This window comes from Calonectris borealis, chromosome 1 (genome assembly GCF_964195595.1).
Source record: "Calonectris borealis chromosome 1, bCalBor7.hap1.2, whole genome shotgun sequence".
Lineage (NCBI taxonomy): Eukaryota > Metazoa > Chordata > Aves > Procellariiformes > Procellariidae > Calonectris > Calonectris borealis.
Window position 1 is genome coordinate 69485657 of NC_134312.1, and position 18296 is coordinate 69503952.

Below are 18296 nucleotides of genomic sequence, written 5' to 3' on the forward strand. Positions count from 1 at the left end.
TAATGTTGTTCTGCAGTTTTCAAAGCCCATTTTCTTTAAGTAGCACACAAACAGATATCCTGCTGAATGTATTTTTGGCCATTGCTGTGGACAACCTTGCTGATGCGGAGAGTTTAACATCTGCACAGAAAGAGGAGGAAGAGGAAAAAGAAAGGAAAAAGCTAGCTAGGTAAGTACATTTGCATACACCTATCTACACTGATATGCATGCATTCCTGTGAGTACAATTACACTCATTACGTGCAAGTAAGTATGTGTGTATATGTAATATATATGTATAACTTCTCTGTGGGTGTGTATAGATTATATATATGTGATTAATGTAATTATATATGGAATTATGTAAAAGAATTCAAACTAAAGGACAAGAAGGTGTCATGAACTGGGAGTCCTCACAGTTGCAATGATGTGAGCAGAGAAAAGGAAGTCTGGGTGACTGATGAGCTTTCAGGGCATCAGCACAGAGTGAGTGTGAAATGGTGTCAACGTTGCAATCCCATTTGAATCTCCCTATCACCTTCTGATTTCTTTGGACCACAAGGCATATTTTCAGACTGTTGTTCCCACGACAAGATTCAGCAGCTTTCTTCTCTTTTGATGCCACATGCTGTTCTTCTCTTGGCAGTTCTTTCAGTGTTTCTGCAGACTCTTAGGAGGCACAAGATGTAGAGCTTCTCTGTCATTCCCAGCTGCCAACAGTGGGGAAGCCTCTCCTTACTGGTTATTTCTATTCACTTCTACCAGGGTGCTTGGAAGGGATCTCTTGTGCAGATCTTTCTGCTTCATCCTGCATACTCGTCAGCAGGTTTCCCTGGCTCTGGGAGTGCAGTGAGGGGCAAAACTTTGTAGGCAACCTAGTGGAAGTCCACAAGATATGGGTTGAAAATGGTTCATGCCTTTGTCATTGGGTGAACAAAGAGATCTCTACTGACGGACCTAGAATACGCATGTGCACAAACACACAGGCACACACTTCCCCCACATGCGCATGCACACACACCCACCCACAAACACATGCCATTGAGAGAGCTATAAAATAAAAGGATGCTATATAGAATTAGAACAGAGTCTCTGCCTTTGCCTACAGATAAGGACAAGGTGGAGCCACTGGTTTGTAAGCTGGACTCAGAACGGAGCTGCCAGCCAGCTGATCATTCTCATGGTGTGTGCTGTACTACATGAAGTACCTGAAGAGGAAACAGCTTTTCACCTTTGTAACTGTTTGCTTTTTATCTTGTAAAATTGTTAGGACTGCTAGTCCCGAAAAGAAACAGGAGACAGAAAAAACAGCTGTGGAGGAGGAGACAAAGGAGGAGAAAATTGAGCTGAAATCGATCACTGCTGATGGAGAATCCCCGCCTGCTACCAAGGTAAGGTCTGCTGCCAGCCAGCACTCTCTGTGCAATGGTGGCATGAACAGCTTGGGTTTCTGAGGGAATGAAAACCCTCTGCCTTGTCTGATAAAGGCTTTGCTGCTTCTCCTTCCATTTCTGTCAGATCAATGTGGATGATTATCAGCCCAATGAAAACGAAGAAAAGACCCCATATCCCACAACAGAAGCGCCAGGTATATATCTTCTTCCTCTTATCCCTGATTCAACAAAGAGAAGCTCCAGTTGCTAATGCACATAAAGCCAAACTGGTAGCAGGTATGCTGAACATGTAATGCTTTCCTGATGGGACAGGATGATGTGCTTGCCTGTGTTTGCACAGGTATGGCCTTGATCCTTTGCAGTCCCTATACTGATTAGTCATATTTGATTGGTTCTCTGTAAAGCTCTGTATTTGGAAATACAGAGCTTTACAGAGAACTAAATCAAATCATACACAAATCTCTGTATATGAAAATACATAGATGACTTTTTTTTCAGTCTATTTTTTCAGTACTCAGTGGTCAGGGGAGACTCACAACAGATACTCATGAAAGGCAAATTGCTGAATGCCTTTTTGCACTTTTTTCTAATCAAAAAAGACAGTGTGAATTATTAACATAATTCTAAAGGCATAAGATCTCAGCCTAGAATTGGAAAAAATAAACTAGAGCATTAGTTAGGCTAGTTTTCAAGTCAGTTGGACCTAATTAACTTCATCCTCAGACACTTAAAAGATTGGTTGAAGAAATCTCAGAACTTTGAGCAGTTTTTCTTCAAGACATCCTGAATGGGGTGTGGGGTTGGAGCAGAAGAATTATAAGCTAGTCAACTTCCATTCTTGGAAAAGTGTTGGAAAAATGATTAAACAAACTATATGAGTGCAAGATAAGGAGATGACTAGCAGCCAACATAGATTTGCCAAAAAGAAATCACGACAAACCACTCTTATTTTCTTCTAAAAGGGGCTGACAAGACTTGTAGACAGGAGAAAAGAAGTAGATGTCATATTTTTTAGCTTTGCTAAAACTTCTGACTGTCTTTTATAAGATTCTCAAAAGCTGCTAGAAAAACATGGTCTAGATGATTGGGAGAGAAATTGGTCAGACCCTTTATGTGGAGAGCAGTGATGGCCCAAGTGAAGTTCTACAACCCAAAGGCCTGTCCTGAGTTCAGTTCAGTTCATTGTTAATGACGTAAATGATGGAGGAGGAAATATTACATTTGCAGATGACATGAAGCTAGAAAGGACAGGAAGCATGCTGGAGGGCAGCATTAGAATTCAAAGAGTTCTTGAGGAACTGGATAAATGGTCTAAATAAAATTGAAAATGCTAGGCTCTACACGTAGACAGGAATAAATAACTCACAAATAAAGGATCTTAGGTGACAGCTAGTTAGGTAGCAGTCCTTGAGAAAAGCATCTGAATCTTGTGATCACAAGCTCAACAGGTCCCAAAACCATTTTGCTGTCTTTCAAAAGGCAAGCAAGTAGTGAGATTTATAAACAGTGAAAACATGACCCTTTAGTCCAGTTATGGGTTTCTTCTAACTGGCCAATGAAAGCTAACCAGAGCAAAGCAATTGTTTTATTGTGGTCAGCATTGATAAGGTCGCAGCTGGGATATCGTATCTCACTTTGGGTGCTCTGTTTAGGAGAAGTGGGGCTGAATTGGAAGGAGTGTAGAAGAGCATGGTGAAAACAATGCTAGTAGGAAGCAAGAACTAGGGTTGAAAGAATTGTGGTCATTTGAGCTAGGCAAGGCAGGAGAAACATCTTCAAATGCATAAAAGCCTGTTACATTATCTCCATTATGAAGAAGTAACAGATTTAAGGTTCACACCAGGGGAGAATTTTCTAATGGTGAGGCTAGAAAAGATTGTGAAGATGGTTGTAGAAGCCCAGCATCACTGAATGTTGTTAAGAACAGGTCAGAAAAATATCTGCCAGAAAAGGCTTAGATATAATAATTAGTTGATCCTGGCTTAGCAGAGACATGAACCAGAGGGCCTTTTGTGATCCTTTCCTGCTCTGCTCTTCTGCGTTTCTATGACTATGTAACAGGCTGTAATAGGTAATAAAACACATTGTCTTCTGTTCCATGATTCCTAATAAATCTCTGATAATAGGTTGATGTGATAGGGTAAAAAAAGACACAATAGTTCGTTTTAAATAGATTGACAAGGGTTTCAGACAAGCAAAAAGGAAAACTGTTCATTGCATTTGATTTTCAGTACAAAAAATCCCCTCATTTGCTATACTTGTATTCATCCATATTTATAGCCCATTTATCAGGAATAGAGTGTCGTTCCAACACCATGCAATACTGTTTTAATATTGCCTGGGGCAGATCACTCTGGCTTTAATCTTCCCAGCACCTCTATAGGCACAGGCACTTACTGGACAGACATCCCCAGATGCTAAGGGGTTTGTGCGAGTCTTTAGTCAGAAGCACAAATTAAAACAGCTTGATACAGTTCTGTTTCTGTTTTTCATCTGGCTTGGATTTGCAGACCATTACATTTTTTTCAACTGAAGGTACAGTCACCTGTATATCAAATCTAAGCCTACTAATAATAGAATAGTGTTTTAGTTACCTTCTGTGGATAGCTTAGATATAGTCCAGCACATGATTTATATGACAAAAACTACATCTACAGTTTGTGTCATGGACATTTTATCTGCAGCTGTGCATAGGATTAGAGTGCAGAAAATTAAGTAAACACTTTTAACTCCTGCCTTGGGGTGCCAATCCCTGGCTTGGCATACTTTTGAACGCAACCTAAAGTTTGAATGGATGGTCAGGTTTTCTCCCGTCTCCTATTAGAAATGCAAGGGGACAGCATCTTGGTTATTTGCCATTTGGTTATGATGCCATTTCTAAACAGGCCTATTCCCTGAATTGTTCATCAATTCTTTCTGAAGAGTGAAGTTGATCTCTAACAGCTCACAAAATTACCTGACCACTTCTTTCAGAGTTTATGGAAGTCAACCACAGGGCTCAGATGCAGTAAAGTTTTGTAAATCCCTTGTTAGATCAGATTTACCATAGTCATCTATTCCATTCTTCTGTATAGAGCTCAGAAACACCAAAGTCCTCTCTGAGCTGATGTGGCATGTCACATCTGCCTTGTGTAGTCAGTTTTGGGGAACAAGGCTCCAAGGCTTTCCCCGGCATTAGCAAGCAAGAATTTCCCAATCCCTACATGTACCCCTGTCCAGTTCCCCTGTGGCCATCTGACCAGTCCAGAATCCTTCTGCTGATTTCTGATCAGTCCAGCTGTGGTAGAGGAGATGCTGTGCAGCCATATACGGCCCATCTGGCAACACACTTTTTCTTGCCCACTTGCATATGGATCCATTTCAGCTGTGCTTTGGGTGAAGCTTCCTGTTGCTTCTCAGATGCAGTCAGCTGGTTCTACCTATTTTCTGTTTATGATTCTGTTAATGCCTGTGACCTTTCCATGGCTGTGTACCATTCCATCCTCTGAAAACATCCTTCACCCTAACCCAACGTTCAGAAACAATTTGAAATGGTGACTTCATTTTTTTCCCTTTATTCTTTCAACCTACCTTGCTCAATCTCCTATTTTTTTCTGCTGCCTCAACAATTTTCAATAACCTCTTCTGACTCTATTTGCTACATAGTGTTGCTCTTAGCCCCCAGAATACTTTGTACTTGCAGCTCATGAGATCACCTATCCTCTTCGTTGGAAGGAGAGACTAGTTCTTCCAGAGATTTGTGTACACTAGAAGGATTATTATGATGATATGTTTATTATAGGAAGACAGGGAGTTAGTCTTGCAGTCTAGTGCAGAAATAGACAAAGAATTCAGAATGTCAGATGAAGGTAAAAGCTTGGGATGATTCATGGGAGCTTGAAGCAAAGCAATGTCCTTACACAAGAGTTCTGGTCTTTGTACAGTAAAAAAAAAAATCCTCATCATCAAATTTCTCACTGATGCTGTATTATAGCCTGTGTGTGCTTATGGCTTCGCAACCAAAGGACATCACCATTCTAATGAAGCATAATTCAAGATAACAATGCCAGATTTTAATTTCCTTGAACTTTAGGAGAGTTCAAACCTAGATCTGAACTTGGCAGCTCTGAATCATGTTTCTTTATGATTTCATGGCAAGCTTGACCAGAAGGGTCACTTTTTAAACACAAATATGCCTTAGATATAGAAAACAATCAAAGATCAAGTGTTGGATTGCAGCCAATGTGCTGCCCAGCCCATTTGTCAATACCATGTTGACCTTTGCTTCTATGAATGCTGGCAACTGTGCAACATACTGTTCCTATATGCAGGTGGATAGCTTAGGTAGTGACGTGAGCTGAGGCTGTAATCACGTTATCCTTGGCATGTTTCCTTTCCTCTGTGCCCTATACCCTACTTAAAATGAAAAATATTTAGAATATTATTCTTTATGTATGGCTGAGGAACTGAATGTGTTTTCCAGTCTGAAGGTATGTGGTTGCCAGAATCATTAACATATTTCTTGCTGTATGGCAGACACAAGAAAAAGAGGAGAGGAACAATGTTCTTTATGGTCTTCATGGGGTTGATCCTTCTGCTAAGAGTCCATTTTCCTGAGGCGTTGTTCCATACCATTTTGAAAGTTTTTTTAAGCATTCCTCCAAGTAAAAGAAAAAGAATGATCTAATAGTGAAGGCACAGAACAGGGACTCAGAATACTAGTCTTTTTAAGAGCTCTCAAATTCCTACGTGATCGTGGGCATCGGTATTCTGGACTGTTAAAGAAGGAAAAGAATTTGCTTACCTTGCTCATTGTCATCCCACTCTGAAATCTGTAGATAAAAGGTGCAAGTGCAAAGTATTGTAACATTATATAAGTATGAACATTAAAATTAACACCAATTTTACAAGTACTATGCACAAAAGTACTTCTGGAAGAATGTTTCTTTAACTAATAAAGCCTGTAGAAAGAGCATTAAAAAGTATATCACAACATAAAATTGAGCTGTTAAAAGTAGACCGGCTTAAAAAGTACAAACTCTATGTACCAGCTCAAACATCTGTCCAAAAATCTATCAAGTGAATTTGAGCTGAACTCTTGCTACTAGAAGTGTAAAGAAAGAATTTCTTTACATGCAATAATGGCATGCATTGAAAAGGCCACTTTTCTCCTGTGTCCGACATCTAGATTAGGATCTGTGCTGATTCATCTGTTCTTTCTGATGTATCCATTACCAGATGAAGTACAGTACCTGACCCTAAAGGAACAGGCTCTTCCTGGAATTTATCTCACTTTATGGACTCAAGATAAACCTTTTAACTAGAGTTTTCTGCTTTGCATTGGCTGGAAGATGAATGACTTGCATCTAACCTGTCAGGCTCCTTTCTTAAAATATTTTTTCCTGTCTTGCTGATTAAGTGAGAGGATTGGGATCTTTAAAATAGCAAAATCCTATCATACAATTTACAAAACAGCATCTGACTTCAGCAGGTAGAAGAAATCCTCAAAGGTGGAAGGTTCTCTTCCACATACCACTTAGCCGGCACCCCTGTGTTTTTTTCCTTGAGGGTGCTCACTGATCTGCACAGTGCCTGGAGATCTGCTCCATAGGCATCAGGTTCGAGAGTCTCAGCCTTGTTCCTGCCCTTTCAATCTTCCCCCCACTGAATTATGAAAGAGGACAATTTTAAAAATTTCTGATCGGTGTAAGTCAAAGTGCCCATGCTCCATGTTTGCTCTGGGGCGTACATTAGCTTATCCAGACCCAATCCCAGATGTGGCAGTGGCTCCACTGTAAGGCAGTGGACAGCCTTACAAAGAGGAGAAAAACAGATCTTGATGAACTGGAGGAATGGTCTGAAGAAAATAAGATACAGTTCAGTAAGAATGAGGTCGAAGTGCCACTCTTGAGAATAGTCAGCAGCACAAACGCAAAGGGTGGAGTGACTGGCTAGGCAGCCGTTCTGTGCTTTGTGCAAATCAGAAACTGATGGCAAATTAATGCCAGAGTGTAATGAAAAGAAGTGCCTATGAAGGACATTTAAACAGGAAGATAGTATTATAAGATATAAGACGTAATCCAGCTCTCCACTGTACCAGTAGAACCTCAACTGCAGGTTAATCCTGCAGATAATCTAAAGGAAGGTAGCAAGAATGATCAGAGACCTAGGGAACACAGCACCTCAGGAAAGACTGTTGTTGTTTTGCTCTAGAAACCAGAAATCCTCGCAGAGGCATAATAATGGTCCTCAAGTATATAAAAGCCTTGTGAAAGAGGGAATTCTCTATTTTCTGTGTCCATAGAAAATAAGAGAATAGATAATGGATTTAGACCATAGCAAGAAAAATTCAAGTCAGTCTTTAGAAGAAGCTTTTTTTGCAGAAGGGACAGTGAAGCATCTGAGAAGACTGTTGGGAGGATATTATGGGTTTACCAGCATCAATGGTTTTACAGAGAGTTTAGATCAATGTCTGCCAGGGTGAGCACTGGGCAGCGGATGCTGCCTTGGAGAAAGGAAGTGGACAAGGAACCTCAAGCTTTCATCATCCTATTTCAATGATCCTTAGTTTTTACCTCTAGTTATGAACGAGACAAATGCCCTAGTACTCCAGAATGGGTTGTATTTTGCATTAAAAGACAAAAATGCTTCTTGCAGCAGAGGAAGATGAGGAAGAACCCGAGATGCCTGTCGGCCCTCGGCCTCGCCCGATGTCTGAGCTGCACCTCAAGGAAAAGGCTGTGCCCATGCCTGATGCCAGTGCTTTTTTCATCTTCAGTCCTAATAACAGGTATTTAAGAGATTGCTTAGCTGGAACAAGGAAGCGGAGAGCAGGTACTCCTTCCACTCTGGGCCCCAAAGGTTATGTGGTGCAGAGCTCCCCTTCCAGTAGTTCATATCAGAGACCTCCTTCGGCCAGTCTCTCCTTTAAAGGCCCTGACATGAAATCCTCATGAAAGCATAACTGTAGGGAGCCCCCTGACAATATTCCATGGGAGCTTATGGCACCTGCAAGGCTGATTGAAGACACAAATCATGAAAGCTTTGGAAATAAGGGACTTGGAGGCAAGTCAGTAATTGGAATTCCCCAACATATTCGGGTCCAAATTGCAAGCGAGCCATCATGCAATCAGTCAAGCATGAGGTAGGAGCTTCCTGTCCTAATGGCTGCTCAAAATCCACTCCCAATAGGGAGTTCATGTGTCTCTGCTCATTCCTACGCGACAAGACGAGCATACAAGAAAAGGGAGGAGGAGGGTGAAAGTCCATAGCTCTGAGGGGAGGCTGAGAAGAATAATTCTTCTCTCATACTCTTCCCTTTGGCTCCTGCAATGTGGCTTCACATTGCCCCACCTGTCTTTCCGACACAGATGCGTGAGACCAGTACTGTGAATGGAGGGCTGAGCTATGACACAGGGGAATATTTTTTCCAAAGGTGCAGAAATGAGCTCACTGCCCAGTGGTCTGTGCAGTACCATGTATCCCAACATCTCCCTTGGGGACTTGGCCTCCAAACACAGCCCCAGAGTAAGTCAGGGCTATAAAAGCACATCTGAATTCAGAGCCAGTCTTTCCACAGCAGGGCTTGTGCTACTCCTCCTTGGGTATGTGCAACAGGGAGGGACTGATGATGATTGGGACTCATGGGCTCTAATGCCAGCTTTGCCACCCACCCACTGTTGCTGTTGAAGAAGTAAATTAACCTCTGCAATCATCTGTAAAATTGCTGTAATAGTGGCTTGGAGGCTTAACAGCCAAAAGTAGAGCTAAATAGATTAATGAAGTGCCTCTAGAATTATGCATAGGACTGTTATGAGGTTTAACTCCTCGTATCCTGACACCAACGTATGGAAGGTGCCGTAATGGTCTCCAGTAAGCACGCTGCTGTTTGATAGGAGACTGCTCCTTCTTTACTTGCTAGTTTCCCACTAAGAGTACCAAGCACTTTATATTAGGGTGATGCTCAGCAGACGCCCTGCATGGCATGATGTCTTTCCAGAAGCCCTTTGCAAATGCTAGCCTGCCCTATATCCATTTGGCCAGAACTGTGCCCTGTTAGCAAGGTAGATCCCCCATAGCTCCTGCTCAGTGACACTCCAGCCCCAGCTCAGAAAGGCATTGGCCACCCCGAAGCCCATTTCTGCTGCTTTTCCCTCTAAATGAATGGGGAACGGTTCTGTGAATGAAAGCAAGGGATATAATTTTTGGTTGGCAGTTTTCAGACCACATCTAGATCACAAAAGGCTCTGTCAGGAGGGAGTGACTGTTCTCCATTCAAATGCACCAAGCTTGGGTCCTGCAGGCAGCCGATAACTCCATGTGCATCACTGCATGACGTGGAGAGCCAAGGCTGCCCAGCACCCAGCAGGGCCAAGCAGCTGCCTGGGCCCATCGTTCTCCCTGCTGCTGGGGCAGAGGGAAGCTGCTCTGCAGAACAATCCTCCAGAGCCAGTCCTGCTGGCAAAAGAGGAGGGGGGAATGTTTCCCAGGTCTTGCTGTTCTCTGAGAGATAAAGTGGTGCCTCTCCTCTCTCTTGCAGGTTTCGTGTCCACTGCCATCGAATCGTTAACGATAACATTTTCACCAACCTGATCCTATTTTTCATCTTGCTCAGCAGCATCTCCCTGGCAGCTGAGGACCCCGTCCGACACCTCTCCTTTAGGAACCAAGTATGCTTCCCATCCTCCTTCCCTCGCTGTGTATTAAAAGCGTGGTACAAGCAGATCATGAGTTGAAGCCAGGAAAGGCAGAAAGACTGCATCAGAGGCTTTGGGAGTGACTCTCTTCCCTGATTTGTGCCTTTTGTAGTCTGTGTGTGAGATCATTGGGTTTTGCAGGGAACATGAGTCAGTGCAGAATTTGGTCTCTAGTTCGTTTCAGAAGCATGTATAGGGGAAGGAAGTGCAGGAGGCTGAAGAAAAATTATTGTTCCCTGGGATTAAGGCATTAGAAATGGTCTGTAGAAACATGGATTGGGATACAGATAATTCTAATTTGGGGGATTTGCAGGTTCCCTTTGGAATATTTGTTCTCCTGCCACGTGCTTTCTTTTGAACCAAAAAGCCCAGAGCCTGATTTTCACTTTGTTCACGCTGGTGTAAATCAGGAGTAACATTCTTGAGTTTGATGCAGTCACTCTGGGGGAAATTGGTGTCATCAAGGTTAGAATCAGACTATTTGAACGCAAGGTGCAAAGCTATCATTAAATTTGAGATAATCCTCAGAAAACATGCTGTGCTTCTCTCCTCACCAGCCTGGGGGAAGGAGAGGAAGGCATTCAGCACAGACATACATTCTCACCTTCTTTCCTGACCATTCTTATTAGCCTTTTGAAATATTCAGTGCTCCCTTAACTTTGCCAGTGGTTGTTTCCATTAATCTGGGGTCATTGCAGAAATCAGAAGAGTCAGCAGTCATATGTGAGACTTCTGATCTCTGCTGTCTGCAGTGGCATTTTCATGCCTTTATGCTGGAAGAGCTTGCTAGGCTTAAAGAGTGGAACAATTCTTTTTGTTGTTTAATAATAAAACCTTAATTTAATGCTCAGTGTTCTACCTCCCTGAAATATCCTGGCCTGAGCATTCATTTAAACACATATGTGCATGCAGAGAAGGTGTTAATGAACGTTTATTCCTGAGCTTATCTCAGAGCTGCTTTGCATTTTGTCCTGAAGGAGGATACTAAATAATACAGTCAAACCTATGCCACAAATGACCCACTTGTGCACAGCTGAGTGTGCCCACCATGTAGGGATAAATGTATGTCAATATGTATTAGCGCTGCAGCATGATGTCAGTTGGCATATGGGCTTCTTACATGCCACAGAAGCTGCCACAGAATCTGTAGCAGAGAGATTTAAATGAGAAAAAAAGTAGTCAAAGCTGGTTGTCCTGGATAAAAGAGCTGAAGGTTTGGGGCAAAGTGTTGTCGTGTGTATTTGAAGCTACTTACGTTGCATGGAAATCTGTGTTTAATTTTTGCAGGTACAGATGTTTAAAATGTATCATATGAGGGGACACTGACAAGATGTTTGGGTTGCAAATGTGGTCCGCCTTTACACTTTGACAGTAGAACAGTAATATTGTGTCCTGCCCTGTGCCCACACACAGGCCTGTGAGGGAAAGAAAGCAAGCAAGCTGAAAGCAAACTGCCTCTACCTTCACCCTGGGACAACACAGTCAGGCATTAACCTGTGCCCAAGGACTCATGCAGACAAGTGCTGCTGTTGACACAAACTGTCCCGGGGCAGGAAGACAGGAACGGAGAGAACATCCTCCAGCATGGGCTAGCGAAGAGGCTTGGGCACCACTTCTGTCCCAGGGCAGGCTAGTGGCTGCATTTTTCTTGTGTCGCACAGGGCTCAGGCAGCAAGTTTTTGGAAGTGCCTCCCCAATCTGATCAAACGGCCTTTAAAGGCCAAGCCAGTCCTAAGACTTTGTGCGCTCACAATATTCTCCTGTTTGCACCTTGGCAAGGTGCTCATTCATTTTAATATATTCTAGTGTAAATTCATATTTAAATAATAATAAATATGCCTGCTGATAAATGGTACTGCCTGCACAGGTGGAGCAGTGATCATTTTCATTAGGCATGATTTCATTTATAGGGGATGTCTTTACTAGCTGCAGCTTTGGGGCCAGATTCACCAGTATGCTCTAGCTGCTTTGCAGTGCTCTGGTGATGTAAAGCAGCTGCAGGTACAGCTTAATCATCCGCTTTAATCAAGTTTATGGCTGCTTTATGTTGGTGGAGTCATGCAAAGCAGCCTGAGAGTACCCATGAATCTGGCCCATTGATTATAAAATTATGCCATTGATATAATAACCAAATGTCAGGACCTACAAGGCAGCAATGCAAGGGGACATTTCCAGTTATAGTGTGTGTAAATTAATATAGGATGCAATTGAGATCTGTTCATCCTTGAAATGGCCCTTTTTTAATTCTCTAAGTTGCAAAAATTGATAGAGCCCAAGACAGCCTTGAAGAAGTGAGAACAACTTGGGGTCAAAAATTGAGCAGTGACCTGAAGAATTTTAAGTTACACAGTAGCAGTAAATGATACATCCCCCCATTTGACATTCGGTGTCTGCAAATTAGTCCAGATTCGGATCATGCTTAAATAGTGCAATCTAAAATAACCCTGTAGTTTGCAGTAGCTACCCCACTGCCCGTGGCATACCAAGCTGTAAGAATCTAATCACCTATAAATCTGAGTTAGGGTACGGGTACCGAGATACAATAAACACCTGTGGGATGGGAGAGGACAGTTTACTGCTGTATGGTTATTAATGTTTTAGCAGTAAAGGTTTAAATTTCACAAATGATCAGTTTTCTACAGCTTCCATATATTGGCCTTCTGATTTAGAACTTGGTTAAGCTAAAACAACAGTAATCCGAGGGTGTGCTACTTCTGATTTTCACCATTTGTAGTGTAGATAACACTGAAATGGCGTGGGATATTGGAATACATTGGAAACAAAGAGAGTTCAATTCTGGTCCCATTAGTCAATGAAAAAGTTCCCATTTGCTTTTGTGGGATGTCAATTGATCGGCAGTGAAAGATGTTTCTGTCATTGATGCTGTTACTTTGAAAATCACTTTACACTTCCGGACTTGCTGTTGCCTTCTGTGACACGCTAGGGCCACTTTTTGTGGTCTGCTATGCATGCCACCGGTATCCCCATCACCAGGTCTAAGTTCATGGGAATGTTGAGTATTTCAGCTTGCCTGTTATTCAGGATGCCAATAGAAAGATGCAAGATTTAAGTTAGACACTTTTAGCACACAACCAAATTATGGTTGCAATACAAGAGCTGGGATTCTGTTCAATTGGCAGAGTCTTTATTATTCATCCTAATCCAGGCCAAATCAGGACAGAGAAAAAAAAGAGTTAGAGCATGAATTTGCAGTTTGCTTTTCTTCCTTTGCAAGAGGCACAGAACAAGCCTGAATGGAAGTTAATAAGAAGGAATCTCATGTTTTCCACTGAGAGACCAGGCATCCTTGTATTCTCAGTTTGGAAGTCTATTTGGGAAAACCCTTGAATTGTCTGTTCTTTACCAGATTTAAAAAAAAAAAAGAAAGAAAGAAAGAAAATCCTACAACAACAACCAAAAAGTTATTTTGCCTCTAGAGCCCTCATGGGATTGTAACTCAGAAAAGATTTCAAGTAATGTGCTTCTTGTCCTCTGTGCCAGGACCTTCCCTGCATTCAACAGGACGTCGTTATAAAACCATTTCCTATATAGTCCTCCTTGTTCCCTTGTTAAAAGGAATATGTATTTGATTTTGAACTGTGATTTCCCATTCAAGTGATCAGTCACTGATCTACCCTCCCTGCTCCTATTCCCTTTTGTTTTTACAGATTCTCTTTTATTTTGATATAGTTTTTACTGTCATTTTCACCATTGAAATTGCTCTGAAGGTAAAGTGCCCATCTTCTCTACCATTACTTGTTCACAAGCTTACTAGTTTTCTGCCACTATCTGTTGCTAACACACACGCCTGTTTGTTCCTGGGTCACGCTCAGTACCACTAACCCGATTGTGCTTATTTTTCAGATCCTAGGCAATGCAGACTATGTCTTCACTAGTATCTTTACATTAGAAATTATTCTTAAGGTAACCAATCTGAGCAATACACTCATTTTCCCCTTCCTTCCTTTCTTTTCTTTCTTTCTTTCTTTCTCTCTCTCTCTCTCTTTTTCTATCTTTCTCTCTATCGCTCTCTTTTTCTTTTTTTATTAACTAGATTATTATCTCTACACAAAAGATTGTTTATCTTTTGACTTTATCGTTTTGGCAATTGTTTAAAAAGTCTTCTGTGAAATTTTTATTTTCAAACTTGTAATTCAGGGCTTATATCAAAACAATGCTTTTTAGGGGAATTGCAATGAAAGGATGATCCTGTTGGGAAAAGTAAGAAGGGACCAAGAAAAAAGCCATCACCCCATAAATTTCTCTCTCTACCCTGGCCAGTCTTTCCAAAACTTGTTTGCTGTACAAAGGAGCCTGAGCACATACACCTTCTCTTACACATGCTACAACCCAAAGAGAAGGTCTCTGTTCTGCACAAGTCATGAGGCCGGGCCAGAGGGTGCCCAATGGCTTCTGTAAGGTTACAAGGTGCACAGCCAAGTAGGGGACAGGGAGCGCAGTGCAGAAGCTCACTTTTTAGGTGTGGAGAGGTAACCAAGAGTACAAATCACCGAAACACCAAGGACTGTAGGTGGGAATGAAAATTGCTGCATCGCCTGTTTGAAACCTGGCTTCCTGTTTCCCAGGAACGTGCTCTGTACCAAGGGAAATGTGCAGGAGAATGGTTTAGCTCGGAAGAAAATAAAAATATGCTGCCTTGTTCTTAACTCTAATTTTCCCAAATTGGTAGGCTAATAATTTAAATAACAGTAATTGAGCAAAGTTCTGGCTTTCCAAATGCTAGGTTCACTTGACAGCTTGTTTTTTTTCTCAGCAAACTAGTTCTAAGTGCTGGCACACAGTACCTTAGAGTTGCTCCAATCTTGCAGCTCAAGATCCTAATAACAGTATCCATACTGAAGGCTGGCAAGCAGCATGGCCCCTGCATATTTTTGTAGAGAAATGTGCTTTTTGATATGACTTAAAATCACCAAAGCCATAATGTTCTCCAAAGAGGTGTACTTAATATGCTTGTGTGCAGCGTGCGTCTATGTTTACACAAGTCTGAACATGCACATACCGAATGGCCGACCAAAAAGGCCTGTCAAAAAAGGAAAATCTCTCAACAGCAACATTTAAAAATAAAACCATAACTCAAGGCACCTGTTTAAACTACAATTACTAATTCTGCTCCCACTGAAGTGAATGGTAATACTCCTAATGACTTCAGTGAAAGCAGAACCTAACCCAACCCATTGGCGTATTGCTCTGTTTTCATCGGGGGAGTGTACTGCATAGTACCTGAGCCTTCCCAATGTCCTCCTGTTAACTTCAGTGGATTTATGTCAACAGCCCTGGATATTCTCTGGGTTCAAGTAGGAGAGGAGTGCAAGGACTACAAAAGTTTAAGAAATTCTTCTGTTCTTATCCTGTCAGTTCCTGCCTCACAAGTTCTTGGTTTATCAGGGTATGTTTCTCTGCTGCCTTGCATTAAGAACAATGTTTTGCACAACAGCAAAGTTAGTGTAAATGGTAAGAAACAAAGGGATAAATGCCCATAGGATGTTCAAGGCTGTAGAGAAACAAGCTTCATCTGCCCTCATGTTGCTGATGACACCTGCAAACCTCATACTGCCGTGGTGGATTCTGGTGAATGTTAGCAAGGTGACCACCAGTTTTTTTAAATTTGCATCCTAAAAGCTTGTTCAATGCCCTGGATGAGGGACAGACATAGATTAATACAGTCTTTGAGAGTCTCTTCTGAGATAACAAAATCTCTCAACAGGCTTGGGAGAACCACAGTTTGTATAGAACTTAAACTGAGCAGAGCTTCCCCTCCTGATTTCAATGGTGTCTCCTTTCTTTCAAGATTGCCATACAAAATCTAACCAGTAAAGGGTATCTTTACCACCTTTGTTATGGCAAGAACCCCTCCCCTCCCTCCTTTCCCAACTGAATGTGTCTATAAGTATAAATTCAAAGCCAAGACCAGAGTTTATACTTCCTTCCCTTCTAAGTTCTGTCTGACTGATTGATAGTTCCCTGATGTCATGGATGTTAGGTGAAAAAAATAATCTGATATACCATGTGCCCTGTCAACCTCCTCTGAATAAAGTTGTCACAGATAGGCATGGCTGGAAAACACTAGCAGGTATGTCATCCTGACCTATTAGCGGGAGCTAGAAACTCCAGTTTGAATTTCTAGTTCACACTTCTCAGCTGGGAGTCTGGCCAGAGCTCGTCATTGAGGAACAGTCTCATGGTGTCTGTTTCAAGTTACTTTAGACATCTAACTTAGATGAGATTCAAAGGACCAAATTTAGAAGCCTGTGTCCCTAACCCAATTAATGGAGGGAAATTAGCAGTTGTGGGGATGGGGTTTCTTCAAAGCAGCTACATTAGATCACTCGCCAAGTCCAAGATATATGGTACAAATACCCCCATCACCTCATCCTCTTTAACCATGCCAGACTCATTTAGTCACATTCTGTAATTGAGCTCAGTCTAAAATTCAAATTCTGAGCTAAGAAGTGCTTGGGTCTGACATTGTGGCTAAGACCCATGTCTGTTTACACTGTCACTTAATCCAATGCTGGAGCTGTGACATCCTCCCCAACACCAGCAGGTATTCAATACCCCTTCATACCCAGAAGGGGCAGAGAGTCCTTCCTCTACTGGATGATGTTCATAATGATTACCTGCACAAAGAAACCACTCTGTCCTGAGGAGTCCTACCTCGAGGGCTTTGTGAGAAAAACCAAGGGGAAAATGCAACTGCTTCTAGAATAAAAATGGAGGAAGCTGAACAGGGGTAGGAAAAGGGATTGAGCTGAACAGAAGGAGCAAACAGAAGAGAGCAGGAATTCTTCCTGTTACTTCAGTTCAGCTCTAAACCATTAAATCCCTAAGGAATTCTGCTTTTTCTTCATGGAGGGAAGATAGCTCAACTGGCCACTGTAGCTGGTCTAAGCATTGAAAAACATTACAAAAGAGCCCTTTTTATTTTGTATTTTTAATTCAATTTAGCTAAAGAGGCCTTTATATAATACAAGCATTATACTCACAAGTGTCCTTTGCCATTGAAGAAAAAGGGAAAAGCATATGATTGCAAACAGTAGTTTTTGCAAGCAGTCATTCTGCTGCTTTGCTGATTCTAAATGTTATGTACTCTATGCACTCAAAGTGCATATTTTCCTCACTGAACCTACTATTGGTTTTCCCTAGTTAGGTCTTTCATAGTTATCTTACTGTCTTCTTCACTCTCTTTTCTTTCAATGGGGACTCAACTTCTCCTTTGGGGTCTGGGGGTAAATTGCCTGCTATGTTAGAAATACTGCCCCTCCACAATTATATATTCTGAGCACAACCAGATGGGTTTGGTTTCTGAACAGATGCTAATGGCAAAGTGTGTTTGTGTCTTCATGTGCCTTCCTGCAGATGACCGCATACGGGGCTTTCCTCCATAAGGGCTCCTTCTGCAGAAACTATTTCAACATCTTAGACCTGCTGGTGGTCAGCGTTTCTCTCATCTCTTTTGGGATCCAGTGAGTGAGCTATTTTCAACTGGCTGGTTTTTGGGGATCATAGGACTGGGTTGGGAAGTGATACCTCAGTCTCATTGTCTCATATGGGTAAGATTTTTCTCATGAACCTGGAGTTATTTTTCTCAAATGATTCAAGACCATTAAAATTCATCATAAAGAGGGGAGGCGATAATTGGGAAATGCTACAGTAGTGACCTCGAGGGGGGATCTTCCAGAAAGAGCAAATGAGAACAAGAAACTCGGTCCATTGAGAATCATGACACTTAGCTTTGTTCCAAGATCTCTGATTCACTCCATCAGTTCAGGACAGTTAAGTGACTTACTGTTCCCTCCTAGAGCTCTTATAACATCTTTGGAAAACAGCGTGATAATGTTTTGCTACTTCCTAAGATGTTGTGGGTCCTGGTCAATGGAAGACCATCAAGCTCTTGAAGAGCTATGTGAGAAACTGAAGAGAACTGGTGGCAGTGACAGTTGATCCTGCTTCTGTCACAACCACTTTGTGTTGGTTGATCTGTTAATTTGCCTAATAAGTTTATAGATTTACTCGACTACGTGTAACTCTGTGTGTCAGGTGGGGAGTTTCCTAAGTAGTATCACATCTGATAAGAAATAAGCTCCCAGTTGTTACCATTACAGGTTAGCAGCTCACATATGTTATGTTCAAGTAGAAGGATTTGTCAGGTCCATTGGGCTTTCACTCAAAGTCTTTAGAATGGCACAGTGCTTGTTTTGACCTGCCGTTTCTTTCTTATGGAACTAAC

The 18296-nt window shown here is 41.9% G+C and overlaps 1 protein-coding gene across 1 annotated transcript in view; it reads left to right on the forward strand.

Annotated features, from left to right (window-relative positions):
- The window catches only part of CACNA1C (calcium voltage-gated channel subunit alpha1 C), a 208888-nt gene that overhangs the window by 109431 nt on the left and 81161 nt on the right, over positions 1 to 18296 (forward strand). Inside the window, exons 14-20 of the mRNA XM_075168159.1 lie at positions 55 to 169; positions 1250 to 1370; positions 1498 to 1567; positions 8010 to 8142; positions 9892 to 10021; positions 13913 to 13972; positions 17426 to 17532. Coding sequence (XP_075024260.1) covers positions 55 to 169; positions 1250 to 1370; positions 1498 to 1567; positions 8010 to 8142; positions 9892 to 10021; positions 13913 to 13972; positions 17426 to 17532 — 736 coding nt within the window. The remainder of the gene's footprint in view (positions 1 to 54; positions 170 to 1249; positions 1371 to 1497; positions 1568 to 8009; positions 8143 to 9891; positions 10022 to 13912; positions 13973 to 17425; positions 17533 to 18296) is intronic.